Below are 14,592 nucleotides of genomic sequence, written 5' to 3'. Positions count from 1 at the left end.
AATTCAAGATAAGTCAATAATGAAGAGGCAGTCACACATATCTTCAAAATACTGAATGAAACATAAACACTGGAAGAACATGGAGTTCGAAAAGTTTATTTTTGTAGCATTAATAAGCCAGAAATCACAGTTTTTGTAGCATAATTAATCCAGTCCATAAAAAAATGAAATGCACACACAGATAACTATTAAGCTCATTTTTTCAAGCTAATAAATATAAAATTGATCATGATTCACTATAAAATATTGCTTCTATTGTCTATAATCCTTCCTAAAACTCTGTAGCTTGAGGATAAGAGCAGTGAGTGAGCTGGTTATTGTGGTCAATGTCCTTGTAATAAGTTACATATTGTGCGCCTGACAGATGTTCAGAGAGTCTCTCAGCATCAGGTCACGCAGACGCCACAGTGCATCAGCCATTGTGGTGTGGGCTCCTTTGCTTTTCAACCAATGAGCTGGCAGCCGGCTCTCCTGCTCTTTGGTCAGGTGAGCATCACGCCTTTGAGCTGTCATGGGGAGGGAAACAAACAAGTTTTGATATTGTTTATTCAGAATTTGAAAGGTGGTAAGTTCAATTACAAAGACAAAATCATGAGCCACACTCCAAAACGGAATCAAATAATATGAGGTATATCCAGGGCGTAAAATTAACTTTTAACCTCATCTACAATTGGCTAGTTACCTCCAAAAATGTACCGGCCAAAAATATTTTTCACCGGCCAATTAAAAAAGTCATGCCTTATTTGATTTAAAATAATTACCATTTGTTTTTATTATGAAAATCCAACTTAAGCATCAGACCATTTAAGGACACTCACCTCTGAGGGTTTGGTCCCACTTGCTGACAGTGCTGGACTCTGAATTCAAGCCCTCAATGTACTTCAGGTAGGCCTCGGAGTGGAGGACCCTCTGGGTCTTTGGTGGTGGGGCCACAAACATGGGGGTGGTGGGCTGCAAGTGTGAGGGCTGGCCCTGTCCTGGATACGGTGGAGGAGCATGTGGACCTGGGCTGTACATCCCAGGCTAAAATTGAAAACAAAAATATGTCATTTATTAGGTGAACAATATGAAGTACTTGATAATCACATTTTGAATATTGTATCACATATTATACATAACAACTATGCTTCAACATTTTTTGTAAGTCATCCTGTCACATTACATTAATGAAAACACGGTGGCTGAATGTCTAAAGCAGAACACCATTGATGATTGATTATTCAGGGAAAACAATATTATTAATAAACATGACCATAGTTTTACATATATTATGTTATAAAGTCCTATTATTATTATACAGTCCTCACCTGTTGCATATAGTTTCCTTGTGAAGGACTTCCTGCCATGCCATTCATCCCAGGACCCATCATACCTGTTAGATAACAAATGTGTTTATTTGACTTAAGTAACTGCAGGTGGGTTGCTTCATGTTAAGATTTACAACATTGTAATAACATGACTTTTGAAAATGTTAGCTATTGAATATCAGTTGAATGTTAGTTGTTTGTTTCTACATGCACTATGTCTATCAATGTGTATGTGGATGCAGTATGTTTGAGTTGTGGCATGTGAGTACACTTTTAGAGAAGGAGAGCTTTGACTGCTCAGTGAATAGGCTGCACCGCCTGTGGACCAGGTAAACCCCTCCAACAGGAGAGACACGACTGGGTGTGACTGAGCAGGTGTAGCTGGGACAGTGGCCCTTACCCTGATGAGGCATGCCAGGGTAACCTGGCATACCTTGCTGGAGATGGTGAGGAGGAAGGTGGAGCCCCCCTGCAAGGTGAGGTGACATTGGGGCCACGCTCAACAAGCCCTCATGGGGGCCCTGCATGGGCATGTAAGGTGGGCCGTAAGCTCCCATCATGCCTTGGGGAAGAAGGCGAGGAGAGGACAACAAATCCATGCATAAGTGACATGCAGCTGACTCTAGAGTAACGTGCACTACTGCTTCACACAGTAGCCCCTTTCACACAGCTGCCTTCAGCCAGAAGTGCTCTGGAAATGTTTGGTGTCCTTATTTTTTTCTTCACATTACCATCAAGCTAATGGTTTATTTTATTAAACAGTGATATCATCACTGTCAGGCAGAAACCTTGTCTCGCCATATTTAGACATATTGATTTTTTCCCCCATTATTCAGTGCTTTTAATCTTACTTTATGTCTGTTAGTAGGCTTTCTCAAAAATAACAGATGGCAGTATTTTTAGAAAGCTTGTGGTTGAATCTAATGCAGTGTTTAGTTATGTAAATACATAGTTTGGTATTACTTCCTGGAAAGTAGTGGTTTTGGAGATACAAGGTTTCTGCCCCACGGTGACGATGTGACACTCATCAAAATGTACCATGAGGCTGTTTTTAAAAAACCCAAATGGCTTTCTCCTGTGGTACACTTTTTCCAACCTTCTGTTTTGAGTAGGTCAAGAAAAGGAGTTGGAAAAAGGATCACAGGTGGTCCCAAAATGTGAAAGGAAACTTTGATTTCAGCCATGAGAGACCAGTATGTAAAGCGAAACAGCTGGACCTTACAATGTTAAAGGCTAGTGTGTGAAAGAGGCAGACAATACCAATGGATCTGTGATGTTAGCAGGCATAACAAGCAAAACAGATAAATGAAATAATGAAGGTTATTCATGGTTAAAAATAAATCATGCAACTACTGTCATGCAGTTCCAGGTATGAAGCTAATAATGAAAATAAAATGATAAAAAAAACAATATGAAAAGGCAGCAAAAGAAGAAAATGTTGTTTTAGGAATGTAGCTTCAGACATGGTTAGGAAATTAAGAGGATTACGCTCTTTAAACAGTCCAGCCTGACTTCCCTGCTGCCTTGCTGTCAAACACTCGTGCTGCCTCTGAGAGGGGTTACCTGACACAGGTGTCATGGTCTGGTTTATCATTCCCATAGTGCTGGGCGAAGGCACCACCCCCATCAGTGCCCCTATGGGGGTACCTGCTCTAGGGGATGCTTGCTTCTGGGTTGGTCTATCTCGATCCTGTTGTTCCACTATTTTGGCTGCACGCTCTGCATGAAAAAGAAGAAGCTTCTGTCTTTACTTCAGTTCACATTGGAGACCTTTAACACGTGAATTTGCCTCTTCTCACCTTCATACTCTGCTTTCTTGGAACCCTCGAGGTTCCTCCACTCTGTGCCCACAAGTCGACTCAGCTCCCCAAAGGAGTAGTCTGGATGTCGAGCTTTGATGACCGCTCGCATTTCACTGCTGAACAAGATATAGCCACTCATGTTCATCTTCCTCTTGGCCCCTTCTTTCTTTGATAAGCCTTTCACCTTGGGAGTAGACTTAAGAAGAACAACACAACAGGTTATGTGGTGATTTTCATTTTAGTAGCAGAGATTGCAAGCCTTTGGGTTAAGGTCTTTGGATTACCTGGGAAGGTGTGTATGGCATCACTTCCATATCACTTGTGTGTGGGGTTTGCATCTGAGGCATAGAGGGCGTTGCTGGAGCCTCCTCATCATCATCCATGTCATCCATATCATCCTCGGCATCCTCCAGATCTGCCAATTTTAACTCAAGCTCATCGATCTTCTTATTCAAGAAGGGCGATGCTTCCTTCTGTGGAACTATCAATTTTCTGTTCAAAGATATGGGTAGATTAGTAAATAACTAAAAATCCAAACATGGGGTAAAAGATGCTTTGGAACAGAATCCGTGCTCTGCTCTGCTCACCAACCTGAAATAGTAGATTTCATCCTCCACTACTTTGGAGGAGTAAGAGAAGCGTTTCAGACCCTTGAACTTCTTCATCTGCTTCTCAGTATCGATGTAGCGGCTCTCGCACAGCAGGATGTCATCTTCTGAAACCTCAGTGGGTCTGCATGACAGGAAGTCCTTAAAGGAGGACACCATACATTTGCCTGGAGAGCAGATGGGAAGAAAAAAATAAGGTAAAATACACTAGAGAGCACAAAACCTCATATATAGAAAATACAGTTTCAACAATGAGCTGTTTGGCAGATTGTAGTCATTGTTCTAAGTTAATGAACATCCAACTCTCAGCCACAGATCAAATGAGTTTGTTTCCTGTAACTTTAAAATGTTTAAGTTTCTGGGATGCTAATTAAGCCATACCTATGACACAAGTCATGGGCAAAGTCTCCTCCAGATGGCTCAGAAACACTTCTCTCTTGTAGAACATCTTGGTGGGCTCGTGCTCCGTTTCCTCGGGATGAATGAAGATGGGTCCAAAGAAAAAAGTAGTTCCATTCTGCACCCACAGCTTCTCGATCCTGCAGCCAAGTCAAGACAGCCAGTTAACTAATAATAATAATCAAGTCTATGATATCTATAGAGCACTTATGTCATACCGTATTCCTTGTGAGTGATAAGCCTTGTTAATAAAGGGGAGTTCATTCTTTTTTTAACCTACCTGGCAACCCTGGGTTTGGACAGACCATGTGACTGGATGTAAACACAGTCTCCGACTTTGACCCAATTGTTGTTGACGCGTAACTGTTCGTAGTGCTGACAGTCGGGCTCAGCTCCACTCATTTCCACAGGGACATCCTCTCTCTCCTTTAAAACAAATGAACCCAAAATGAACTCAGGTGTTTGTTTACATCGTGACAAACATGAATGCTTTGTGAAACTACATACTGCTCTGTGCTGGACCCAGTACTTTGTCAGGACATGCCTGCTAATACTCAGTGAGTAAATTATCATTCTCATTTAGCCCAGTTTCCACCAAGCAGATCAGTTCGGCTCGCCTCGGTACGGCACACATTTTGTGGTGTTTCCATTGACTAAAACCGGGACAGGTCCCCAAATTACCGAGCCGTACCGTCCAATATTTTGGTACCCTTCTGTTGGGGTGCCAGAAATACCGATCCGACCCCAGAAGGTGGAGATAGAAACACTGCAGTCTGTTGATTGGTCGAAAGAATCGCCACTTCCCGTGCAACAGCGGTAATAAACAACAACACATAACCCCGTCATGTTTAAATCTCCAGTGGACTTCGGGAAGCTAACTTTTTTTTGTTTGGAAAATAGCAGCTAGAAACAGCATTCCATGGTTGACCGCAGAGGTGCAGACTTTCCTCGCGTTTTTCTTCTTTGTTGCATTTATTAGCGGGGTACACTGTGTCGCGCTGCCATGACATCACACTATTACGAGCTGACGCTGCTATCAGCATCAGGCTTACATGCCGCTCACCAAATAGGGCACAGTTGGCTGTGGAAACGCAGGTTCACAGCCAACAGGATCAGGCGTTAGCGATCTGACCCGTACCAAACTGTACTGATCCATACCAGACCGCTTGGTGGAAACAAAAACACAAGTCCAAACCCTAGAAAATGCACTGTCAGCCCACCTTGTCCACAAAACTGCCACCCTCTGTGTACGAAATTGTCATTTTGTCCAAGTCAGGCTTGGCGAACATGGAAGCAACACGGACAACAGGCAAGGGCACATCCCGAGGGACCAGCTTCACTGAGCTTGCAGGCAATGCCCAAATCTTGATCTTTTTGAAAGACTTGCTCCTGGCGGTATAGCGGGATTCACAGATGTACACGTCCTCAGCTCTGTGGCCCTCAGGCTGCATTTTGAAGTAATCCTGCAGAGAGCAGAGAGATAAAGCCATGATTAGGTGAATAGACAGAGGCGTCGAATGAATTTACACTGATTTCTCTCTGAGGTTACAGCTTGGTTCAGACTCTTACCTTCACAAACAGCACCATACATTTGCCCAGAACTTTACTGATGGAGACTTTGTTGTAGTAGTCGCTCTTGAAGACTTCCTTTTCCAGGAACTTTCGTGTTGCCAGATGGAAGGTTTCACTTGGTCTGTAGAACCAGCAGCCATAGAGCCACTTCCCACCTTCATACACAGGCAGAGTAAAGCACATACACACATATATTTCATCCGAGGAACGATATAATTTTCTGTTTATGAACACATAACTGTATGTAAACTGGTGTGAGTTGACAGATATGTTGTTTCTCACCTGCTTCATCCTCCCACAGACGCTCAATACAAACAATGTGTGGCTTCAGGTTCGGCTCTGATGGCTCCACATAGACAAACTCCCCGACATGGTAGGTATGGTTCTCAAAGCTGCAGTTCTGACTGTACACACGCTCCGACTCAGACTCTGGCTGCCATGATTCTCCTGGCTTGTCTGCTGCTGTCTCGCCCTCTGTAAGATACAGATTCATCCCAAATGAATACCAAATCATTGTTTATTTTTCAATACATGGGTAATAATCACACACACGCACACACATACACATACCTTTGGCCCCTTCCTCCTCCTCTTCTTTCTTCCTGTCCTCCTCAATCTCCTTTGGGATTTTCTCCCTTTTCTCCTGGTCCACGTCGCTATGCAGGTGTTTTACCGTGTAGTTGAGTGCAACGGAGAGCAGAATCTCTCCATTCTTGCACAGCTCATCCCTGATCTTGATGAAAAACTGTTGAAGCTCCACAGCATCCTCGAATATTTCAGAGTCAGTCCTGCAAACAAGAAAGTAAACTGTAAACAATCACTTCTGAAAACAGATAAGTTTTCTGTGTCAGCTGAAACCCAAACCCTGAACAATTTACTAGAATTAACACAAATAATTATAAAACTATAAACCAAATACTTCCATAATTTGTCAAAATTTTTATCTCAAAACAGAACCAAAACCACCAACTATACATCTCAACACTTTATACTATCAGGATTATGTTAGATAGGGACTCTTCATGTTACTAAAAAGCTTTTCAAAGTAAGGTGCTCTACCTGTGTAGCCTCCGTGCCTTCTCCAGAACCTCGAACATGTGCTCCTGGAAGACATCCAGTCTCCTGTAACGGCCACGGTCCACGTTTATCCTGATGACATCAAAGTTAAGAGGAGGTTTCTCAGGAGCAGCTGGATCCACAGCAGGAATCTCAGCCAGCGAGTCACTGTAGCATCTTCCCTCTTCATCCTGGTGGCCCAGCACAGACACAAACAGGTTCCTGATCAGCTCTCGTACCAGAGGTCCAACAGCGGAGGCCCCAGAGTCCTCTCCTCCCTCCTGCTGCTTCCGTGTCTCCAGAAGCACGCGGTGCAGCACGAGAGCGTCCCTGTAGATCAGAGACTCGGGCTCGTTGTACATGCAGGCGTTGTTGAACATGAGGGAAAAGTCCTCCACCAGGGCTTCCACGTCTTGGAAGCGGTTGGCTGCCATATGGCTTCGGATGCGCTCCATATCGATGGGTTTCTTGATGGTAGCATAGTAGTCGGGCAGCTCGGCACGAGACGGCAGGCGGAGGAAGATTGTGCTGAGACGGCGACCTCTGCGGTCTGTGAAGTTTCGCACAGCATCATAGAGCTCGTTCAGCCTCTGCTGGAGAGGGGTGAGGTATTTAGACTTCTTTGGAGAAACTCCACTCTTTCCTAGATGAGAAAAAACATATAGATACAGATGAGACAAAGTTTCAGAGCAAAATGAAAGCCTTAAAAAGTAATAATGATAATAATAATAATAATACATTTTATTAATCACGCACTTTATATTCTGGACAAATCTCAGAGTGCTACAGGACATATTAAAAATGCAGTAAGAATAAAAACAGGGTAAAATGTTAAAGACACTTGTTAAAGCTGGGGTTGGTAGTCAGATTTAGATACACTTTTTGTTATACTGGTTGAAATTATTTTTATGTCCCGATGGCAATCAATACATAATGTGTTCCTAAAAAAGAACCAAAAAAAGCTGCTATCTACAGCCGGAGTAAGCCTGGGAAAACACCAAGCAATCAGCATCTTTGGGTCCCTAAATTTTATACCAATCAAATCCCGTCCTGCCGTTCTGCCTGCCTCCTGGCGTACATTTCCCCAGCATGCACTCCCCGTCTCCTGTCTCTGCTTCCCCTGCCTCTATTTCCTGCCCCTCTCGCTCTACCTTGGGCCTGTCCCCTCTGACCCTGCTTTGCTCAGGACTGGGTCCGGATCAGAGTCCTGTGTGAAACCGGGAGCCAGTGGAGTGATTGCAGGATGGGTGTGATATGTTCATGTTTACGCACTCTTATCAGGACCCTGGCTGCGCAGTTCTGTATGAACTGCAGCTTTTGCAGGCTTTTGCCAGGGATCCCGATGAGAAGTGCGTTACAGTAATCTAGCCTGGAGGAGACAAAGGCATGGACCAGTTTTTCTGCATCGGGGAGAGAGAATGAGTGGCGGAGTTTGGAGAGGTTTCTGATGTGGTAGAAGGGTTTTTTACAGATGTTTTTGACGTGGGCCTCAAAAGTGAGGTGAGGGTGAATTTTGACACCAAGATTTGTAGCTATGGATGAAAGGGGTGAACACAGACATTCAAAGGAAACAAGAGTGTCTTGTCTAGCTGTTATTTCTACTGTTGTATGTGTGAAGGGCTGAGGCCTAATTGAGATCTTTGGCTCATTTTAAGTGTGCAAGGAGAGATCGCTGGGTCACCAAATACAGGAAAAAACTTGCAAATAATCTTAGTTTATATTAAAGAAAAAGGCCAGCCTATATTAAAAATGGGAGGATGAAGGGCTGAAGTGACATGTTGAAAAAGGCGGTTTTTCCCCCCTCTTTGCTGCAATTGGCTGTTATCAAGTTGTTGTTTGAAGCCTCTGCCGATACCTTTACCTCCACCATGAGAGAAAATGAAAGCAAATAACAGCTGTCACTGTTACATTGAAAAGCATTCAAAGAACTATTATAACCAAACTCACTCAGTTTCAGTTTGGGAGATCCCACATCCTCCTCCTCAGGGGGAACTCCAAGCTCCTTGCGCTTCTCCTTCAGTATCTTCTCCAGAACATCGGCGTCATTATAAACCTAAAGCAACCCAGGGGGAAATAGTCGCATCAGTAAAAGGGATCAACATTATTTGCATTCACTTACATCCGTTACATTTTCTGCTCTGCCTACCTGAGATCCCTCCTCATTGTAATGCCTGGCGTTGCGGAACATCAACTTCATGTCGTCCATCAGGGCCTCCTCTGTGGTGTAGCGCTCATTTCGAACGTTGTGCTCGATGGTCTTCATGTCCATTGGTTCAAGGATGACTTTGTAGTAGTCCGGGTAGTCCTTTTTAGACGGTTTGACCATGAACAGCTCACACAGACGTCGACTGGTGTTTGCCTCTTTAGCCTCAATCACTGCAGCGTATAGTGCCTTCATTCTGTTCTTTTTCACATTTTTCTTGTGGCTAAAAGAATCAAGCAGAAAACAAATAAGCTTTGAGTGCATTATCATGTCATTTGCAGGAAGACTACATGTTCTTATTTATGAGACAAAAAATGAATGTGTCAATTAAGAAACCCTGTGTACCTTTTCCTCTTAATGCTCCCTGCATCAGATGACAGAATGCTGTCTCCATCCTCATCATCCCTCCTCAGAAGCTCCCTCTTTTTTGCCTGTACAATTAAAACATATTATCAGGTATTGATATCTACCTGACTGGTCAATCACCCACTGAACTCTTTCTGCAGATGTGAAAACATTTTAAAGCAATTGTCTTTACCTGCATGATCTGCTGAAGCCTAAAGGCCCGTTTGTAAATACTTGAGTTAGGCATGTTGTAGCGCTTTGCATTCTCAAACATCAAATGAAGGTCTGAATCCATCTGTTCCACACTTTCATACTCGCCATTCTTCATCTTGGCCCTGAAAAATAACGGGACAAATGGTGAATCGGCAAATCTAGAAGTGGTGAATTAAGCATTTATGACTTTATAATTCTGTGCCATTAAGCCGCCAAAGTGTTTATACCTGCAAAAACTCCTCAATGCTACTCCCTTACCTGATCTGCTGCAGAGCAAGAGGCTGTTTGATCTGCTGATAATAGTCAGGGTATTCTCTGCGTGATGGTAGCTGCTGGAAAGGTTCAGAGAAGACCTGACCCTGGTTGTTCCTGGCCCCCCGCACAGCTTCATACAGCTGGAAGATCGGGTTACTCATCTCCATACTGGAGCTCTGACTCTCAGCTTCAGACTCCCCCTCGTCATAGCACACAGAGCCTGCAAACATTTTAGTTTTTACATTAAAAAACAGAAGAAAGTAAGGTAAACATCTCTGCGGGATTAACTGGTGATACTTACCAGATAACACGGGGTCGTCCTCACTCTCTGAGCCATATTGAAGAGCCACGCTGACGCCAGAGAGTCGATCCCCCTGACCAGATCTGCGATTCCTTACCAGAGGCAGGGTAGAGATAAATGATGTAGACCTCAAACAAAGATTTTTTTTCCCAATAAAAGAATAATTAGCAGATAATACAACGCTTAGAACTAGGAACTGTCATTAATACCTGATGCGAAGACTAGACTTTGTTGGTTCAGCATGTTCAAGTTCAGTCTTCCTCTGAATGAAGACTTTCTTTATGGTGTTAGCATCCTGTACAATAAGAAAATAGCTGTTAAGATTCAGATTGTTATAACTAACAATAAATAAATGAGTAAATAAATAAATAGTTACCTTAAAAACCTGAGATCCTGGTTCGTTGTATGTTTTGGCATTTTTGGCCATCAGGTCGACATCCTTCGCCATAGCATTGACACTTTTGTAGTATCCAATCTGTGAAAATAAATGTATTTAAAACAAAATTATGAAGGTCTAGGATCTAGTTTTCTTGAAGAATAATTCACAACCAAACAATATGTTGGTAATTCAAATGACTACCTGTATTCTCTGAGCAATTGCCCTCAGATCTATTGGCTCCTTTATTATGGCATAGTAGTCTGGGTAATGCTGGGGAAGACAGACAGGAATGTAAATGTCAAACATGTAACAATTTGGGAGGAACCATTTAAACGTTTAAGGACTCTTAAGGTACTCACCACTTTGGAAGGCAATTTCTGGAACAGTTCACTGACCAGACGCCCTGAGGGATCAGCGTGGGACACCACAGCCTCCAAGAGCTGCTCAAACACCTCCTTCAAATTTCCAGATGAGGTCTATAACAGGAATGTGTGCATAAATAAGTTCTTCTGGAACCAATACAACCCCAACATGTGATCCCTTTGTTTTAGATGTGGCTCAGATGAAGGAAAATTTCTGCAATCTGCATGGCAGTGCTCTAAACTTCAGGGTTTCTAACAGAGAGTATGGTGGTATCTCTAAAATTCACATAAATGTCTTTACAGTGGTCCCAGAGATTGGTCTGCTGGGCACAGTAGTAAAACATTACATAATTCAGCAACCTTCTCTGGATTACACAGAAAACCTGTCATCTTACATGTTTGACTATCCACTTGTGTAATAGAATTGTATCAATATGTGTCTTTGTGCTGTTCATTAATGTGCTTAGATTTGAGAACACAAAATAAAATAATCAAGAGAGAAGTCTTCTGTAGTCTTATACTCTATGTTGTATTTTCAAAAAACACACAAATGCTCTGTGAAGATTGTTTACACAGAAAATCGTGTATAATTTCACAGAGCATCTTTCCTGGAAATGTATTCCCCCTAATATAAAAGAAGGAGCAGCGACTCAACAGTACATCTGACGGAAAATGAAATTACCTCATCCTCAGTTGACATCCCTGGATTATCCATCATGTCGTCACCATCTTCATCATCGTCATCTCCATCGCCGGGTTGAACAAACTCAGTTCTTGTTTGCAAATACACCTCCCAAAGTTTACATGCAGCTTGGTACTCCTCGCTGTCACTCTGAATTATTAAACATGGAAGGAAACATAGAATTGCCGTGGGAATAATACGCAGCCATACTTGCAGCTGAATTTTGAAACAGATCATCCAACTGCAGTGACAGAAATAACTTAGTGTAGTTTACTCATCCTACCTTGTAGAAAGATTTGGTGTTGTTGAACATGAGCTGGAAGTCTGAAGTAAGCTGCTCCACATCGCTGTAATCTTCTGACTTCAGTTTATACTGGATCTTTGACATGTCAATTGGCTGAGACACCACTTCATAATAGTCAGGCAGATTCCTGAAAAACAATAATAAAGATCAGACATCACTACTTATGTCTGGATTATTTACCCAGCAGGAGCCACCCACCAATACATCACTATAACACATGTACTGTTTATGACAGTTCATATCTAAAGGTGCATTTCGACTAAGAGTTCTGGGGTCTTTTAGCCCCCAGAACTACTTTCCCTGGAACTAAGAGGTTCCTGTGCCGCCATCGTTATTGCCTGCGTTTCAACCGCAAGTGAAGTCCTGTGTAGATTGTGCAAATTAGGCCAGTGAAGTATTGAGCAAAAATATATATATTAATTAATATTTTGAAATCTTAACAAAAAACTAAACTAGTATGCATTCCCAGGAACTCCCTGTGTTTCAACAACTGTGTAAACTCCACAAACACTGTAACGTTCAACCGAAAGTCCCAGGACCTTTGAAAAGTACTACCCCCCCAAGCAGGGGCTTTTCAGGGGGGAGATTATCTACCCCTTAACTAAATTTAGACCGTGGTTCCTCCAGTCAAAACGCACACAGTTCAGGGTTCCTGCGGTCGCAAAACGCCTAAGTCAAAGGTTCTGGGACTTTCGGTTAACCGTTACGGTGTTTGTGGAGTTTACACAGTTGTGGAAACACAGAGGGAGTTCCTGGGAATGCATACTAGTTTAGTTTTTATTAGGATTTCAAAATACGATTCTTTTTTTTTTCCCACACGTCCCTGGTCTGATTTGCACGATCTATTTAGGACTTCAGCCCGAGGTCGAAACGCAGACAAAAATGGGGGCAGAGGAACCTTCGAGTTCCGGGGAAAGTAGTTCAGGGGCTAAAAGACCCCAGAACTCTTGGTCGAAATGCACCGTAAGTGTATCAAAGTTGCAATACCTTCTCTTTGGTACCCTTAGGAAATGTTCACTTGGTTGCCGTCCTTGCTCATCCTTGTGGTCCCTTACAGCGTTGAACAGCTCATGGCAAACAGCAATCTAGTGGGAATAAGTAATCAAAAATCTTTAAATGCCGTATTTTTAACCCAAACATAAAGGGTGCGTGAATGTACCAAATCAGAGTGCGAATAAATACACAATAATAATGTGCTTTTACCGTATCTACGGGAGGAACATTAGAGATTCTCCTTCTTTTCCTGCCACTTCCAGGTGTCGAGGAGGCATCATCGAGGTCGCCGCCTCCACTGATGCTGCTGGAAGGTGAGGTCGCTCTCCTCCTCTTGGAGTTTGCGGACATCATTGGCTCGATTAACGACAAGCTAGCCCGCTAGCTACAAATTCCAAAAAAGGGAGGTCAGGTTTATTGTGGATTTTGTCCTGACTCATAAGCAACAAGCTGAATCCAAAGAGAAACATTTGGTGCTAATTGAACCAGTTAATAGTCTATTACTGTTTTAAGATAACTTCACCGGCTAGCCTTAGCACCGCTTAGATGCATGTATGAAACAAAGCAAACAGACGCTATCCTAGCCTAGTTGCCGCTTTCCTCAAGCATAACCAATCAATATATTCACAAAATCCACAGAAAACGCACGGAATATGTAATAAATAAACAAAAAGTATCCCTTAAAGCAAAGCTTACCCGAAATTCAGCAGAGTTTGCTGTTTCCCTGAGCAAAAATATGTAACGGCTAGCTGGCTAGCTACTGTTGTTTGAAAACTCCTGTCCGGAAGTTGATCTTCTATTGTGTTCGTGTGCGTGTAAGGAAAGCGACATCTGACACAGTGCTGCCCCCTTCAGTGCAGGAGGAGTACTGCAGCAATAGTTTCAGCTAGCTGGATATATGTGGCTGTAGATCATAGACCAGTGGTGTCCAAACTTTTTTCAAAGAGGGCCACATTTGATGTTGTAAGAATACGTCAGGGCCAGTGGCTCGTACAGAGACTTAGTAATCATAAAAGTTATACATGAACCCTATTTAATAACATTTTTTTATCAATAAATCAGTAACTAGGTAGTCCTCAGTTCTCCACCAGCCACATAGACACGGTCAAACTTTATCTTCTTCTGGAGGAAAATGTTTTTCACTAGGACAATGTAGGAAAAATATTGTCTCATTATTTTATCTATGGACGGATCACGATCTGGATTTCATCACACTTCTTTTTCATGTTGTATTGAAGATTTCTGACCAGGAGACAACATTTTTAGAACAAAATCATTTGTTTTGAACATTTTTTATGCACCAAATTTGGCCTTTTCTGCACAATTTCTTAATTTTGACCTTGTCTTGTGTCCTTTTTTGTGTCTTCTGAATTTTTAGTGTTCATCAACAACATTTTCACATCATGATAAAAACATTCATTTGAGAACCTGTCAACTTTAAGAGTTCTTGTGTTACTTCTTTATTGCTGTCTTGCAGAATTCCCAGTGCTGATGATTCAGAATGTGATTAATTTCTGTGCTATAAATAACAAGTTTTAAGATGGAAACTTGTGAAACTACTATCTGTACAAAGAAAGGTATATAAATACTTTTAAAGACATGAAAAAAGTTAAATTAGCCTAAGCCAGAGTGCACATGTAGTCGATGAATATAACAATAAGATATGTTATGGAGTAATTTACAATATTGCACATAGATATTGAGGTATTGCACTGGAAATCAAAGTATTGCACATGTATGTTATCTGTCACAGGAGTCTTGAGTGGTTTACAGTATGATTGTTCATTAGGGATACGGCCTGAGGGAAGAAG

General features: G+C 42.3%; 1 protein-coding gene across 3 annotated transcripts; it reads right to left on the bottom strand.

Annotated features, from left to right (window-relative positions):
* Positions 1 to 80: 80 nt before the first annotated feature.
* pbrm1l (polybromo 1, like) lies at positions 81 to 13,609 on the bottom strand. 3 transcript variants are annotated; one of them, XM_034680713.1, is made up of 30 exons: positions 13,478 to 13,609; positions 12,992 to 13,166; positions 12,776 to 12,873; positions 11,768 to 11,915; positions 11,485 to 11,634; positions 10,800 to 10,916; positions 10,642 to 10,710; positions 10,438 to 10,536; positions 10,271 to 10,356; positions 10,062 to 10,153; positions 9,764 to 9,980; positions 9,486 to 9,627; positions 9,293 to 9,378; positions 8,891 to 9,170; positions 8,692 to 8,797; positions 6,748 to 7,387; positions 6,259 to 6,476; positions 5,971 to 6,162; positions 5,686 to 5,843; positions 5,337 to 5,579; positions 4,397 to 4,542; positions 4,099 to 4,256; positions 3,701 to 3,884; positions 3,394 to 3,601; positions 3,107 to 3,305; positions 2,871 to 3,026; positions 1,708 to 1,869; positions 1,308 to 1,372; positions 819 to 1,023; positions 81 to 506 (listed from the first exon to the last, which is right to left on the bottom strand). In XM_034680713.1, exons 2-30 carry the CDS (start codon positions 13,133 to 13,135, stop codon positions 343 to 345), a joined length of 4,932 nt encoding a protein of 1,643 aa, XP_034536604.1. In that variant the 5' UTR covers positions 13,136 to 13,166; positions 13,478 to 13,609; the 3' UTR covers positions 81 to 342. The 3 variants fall into 3 exon arrangements, with proteins under 3 accessions (XP_034536604.1, XP_034536611.1, XP_034536619.1); XM_034680720.1 differs by having other exon boundaries at positions 2,955 to 3,026; positions 13,478 to 13,566; XM_034680728.1 differs by lacking the exon at positions 1,708 to 1,869 and having other exon boundaries at positions 2,955 to 3,026; positions 13,478 to 13,574.
* Positions 13,610 to 14,592: the final 983 nt, after the last annotated feature.

The sequence above is a fragment of the Notolabrus celidotus genome, chromosome 1, assembly GCF_009762535.1.
Source record: "Notolabrus celidotus isolate fNotCel1 chromosome 1, fNotCel1.pri, whole genome shotgun sequence".
NCBI classification, from domain to species: Eukaryota; Metazoa; Chordata; class Actinopteri; order Labriformes; family Labridae; genus Notolabrus; species Notolabrus celidotus.
The sequence above is the reverse complement of the archived record's forward strand: the minus strand, read 5'-3'. Positions and strand labels throughout refer to the sequence as shown.

Coding starts and splice junctions, on each gene's coding strand:
- pbrm1l (XM_034680713.1), bottom strand. CDS start 13,135: ATGATGTCCGCAAACTCCAAGAGGAGGAGAGCGACCTCACCTTCCAGC. Junction 4,543..5,336: donor GTGGCAGTTTTGTGGACAAG/GTGGGCTGACAG, acceptor TTTGTTTTAAAG/GAGAGAGAGGATGTCCCTGT. Junction 1,024..1,307: donor AAGGAAACTATATGCAACAG/GTGAGGACTGTA, acceptor TTTCAATTTTAG/CCTGGGATGTACAGCCCAGG.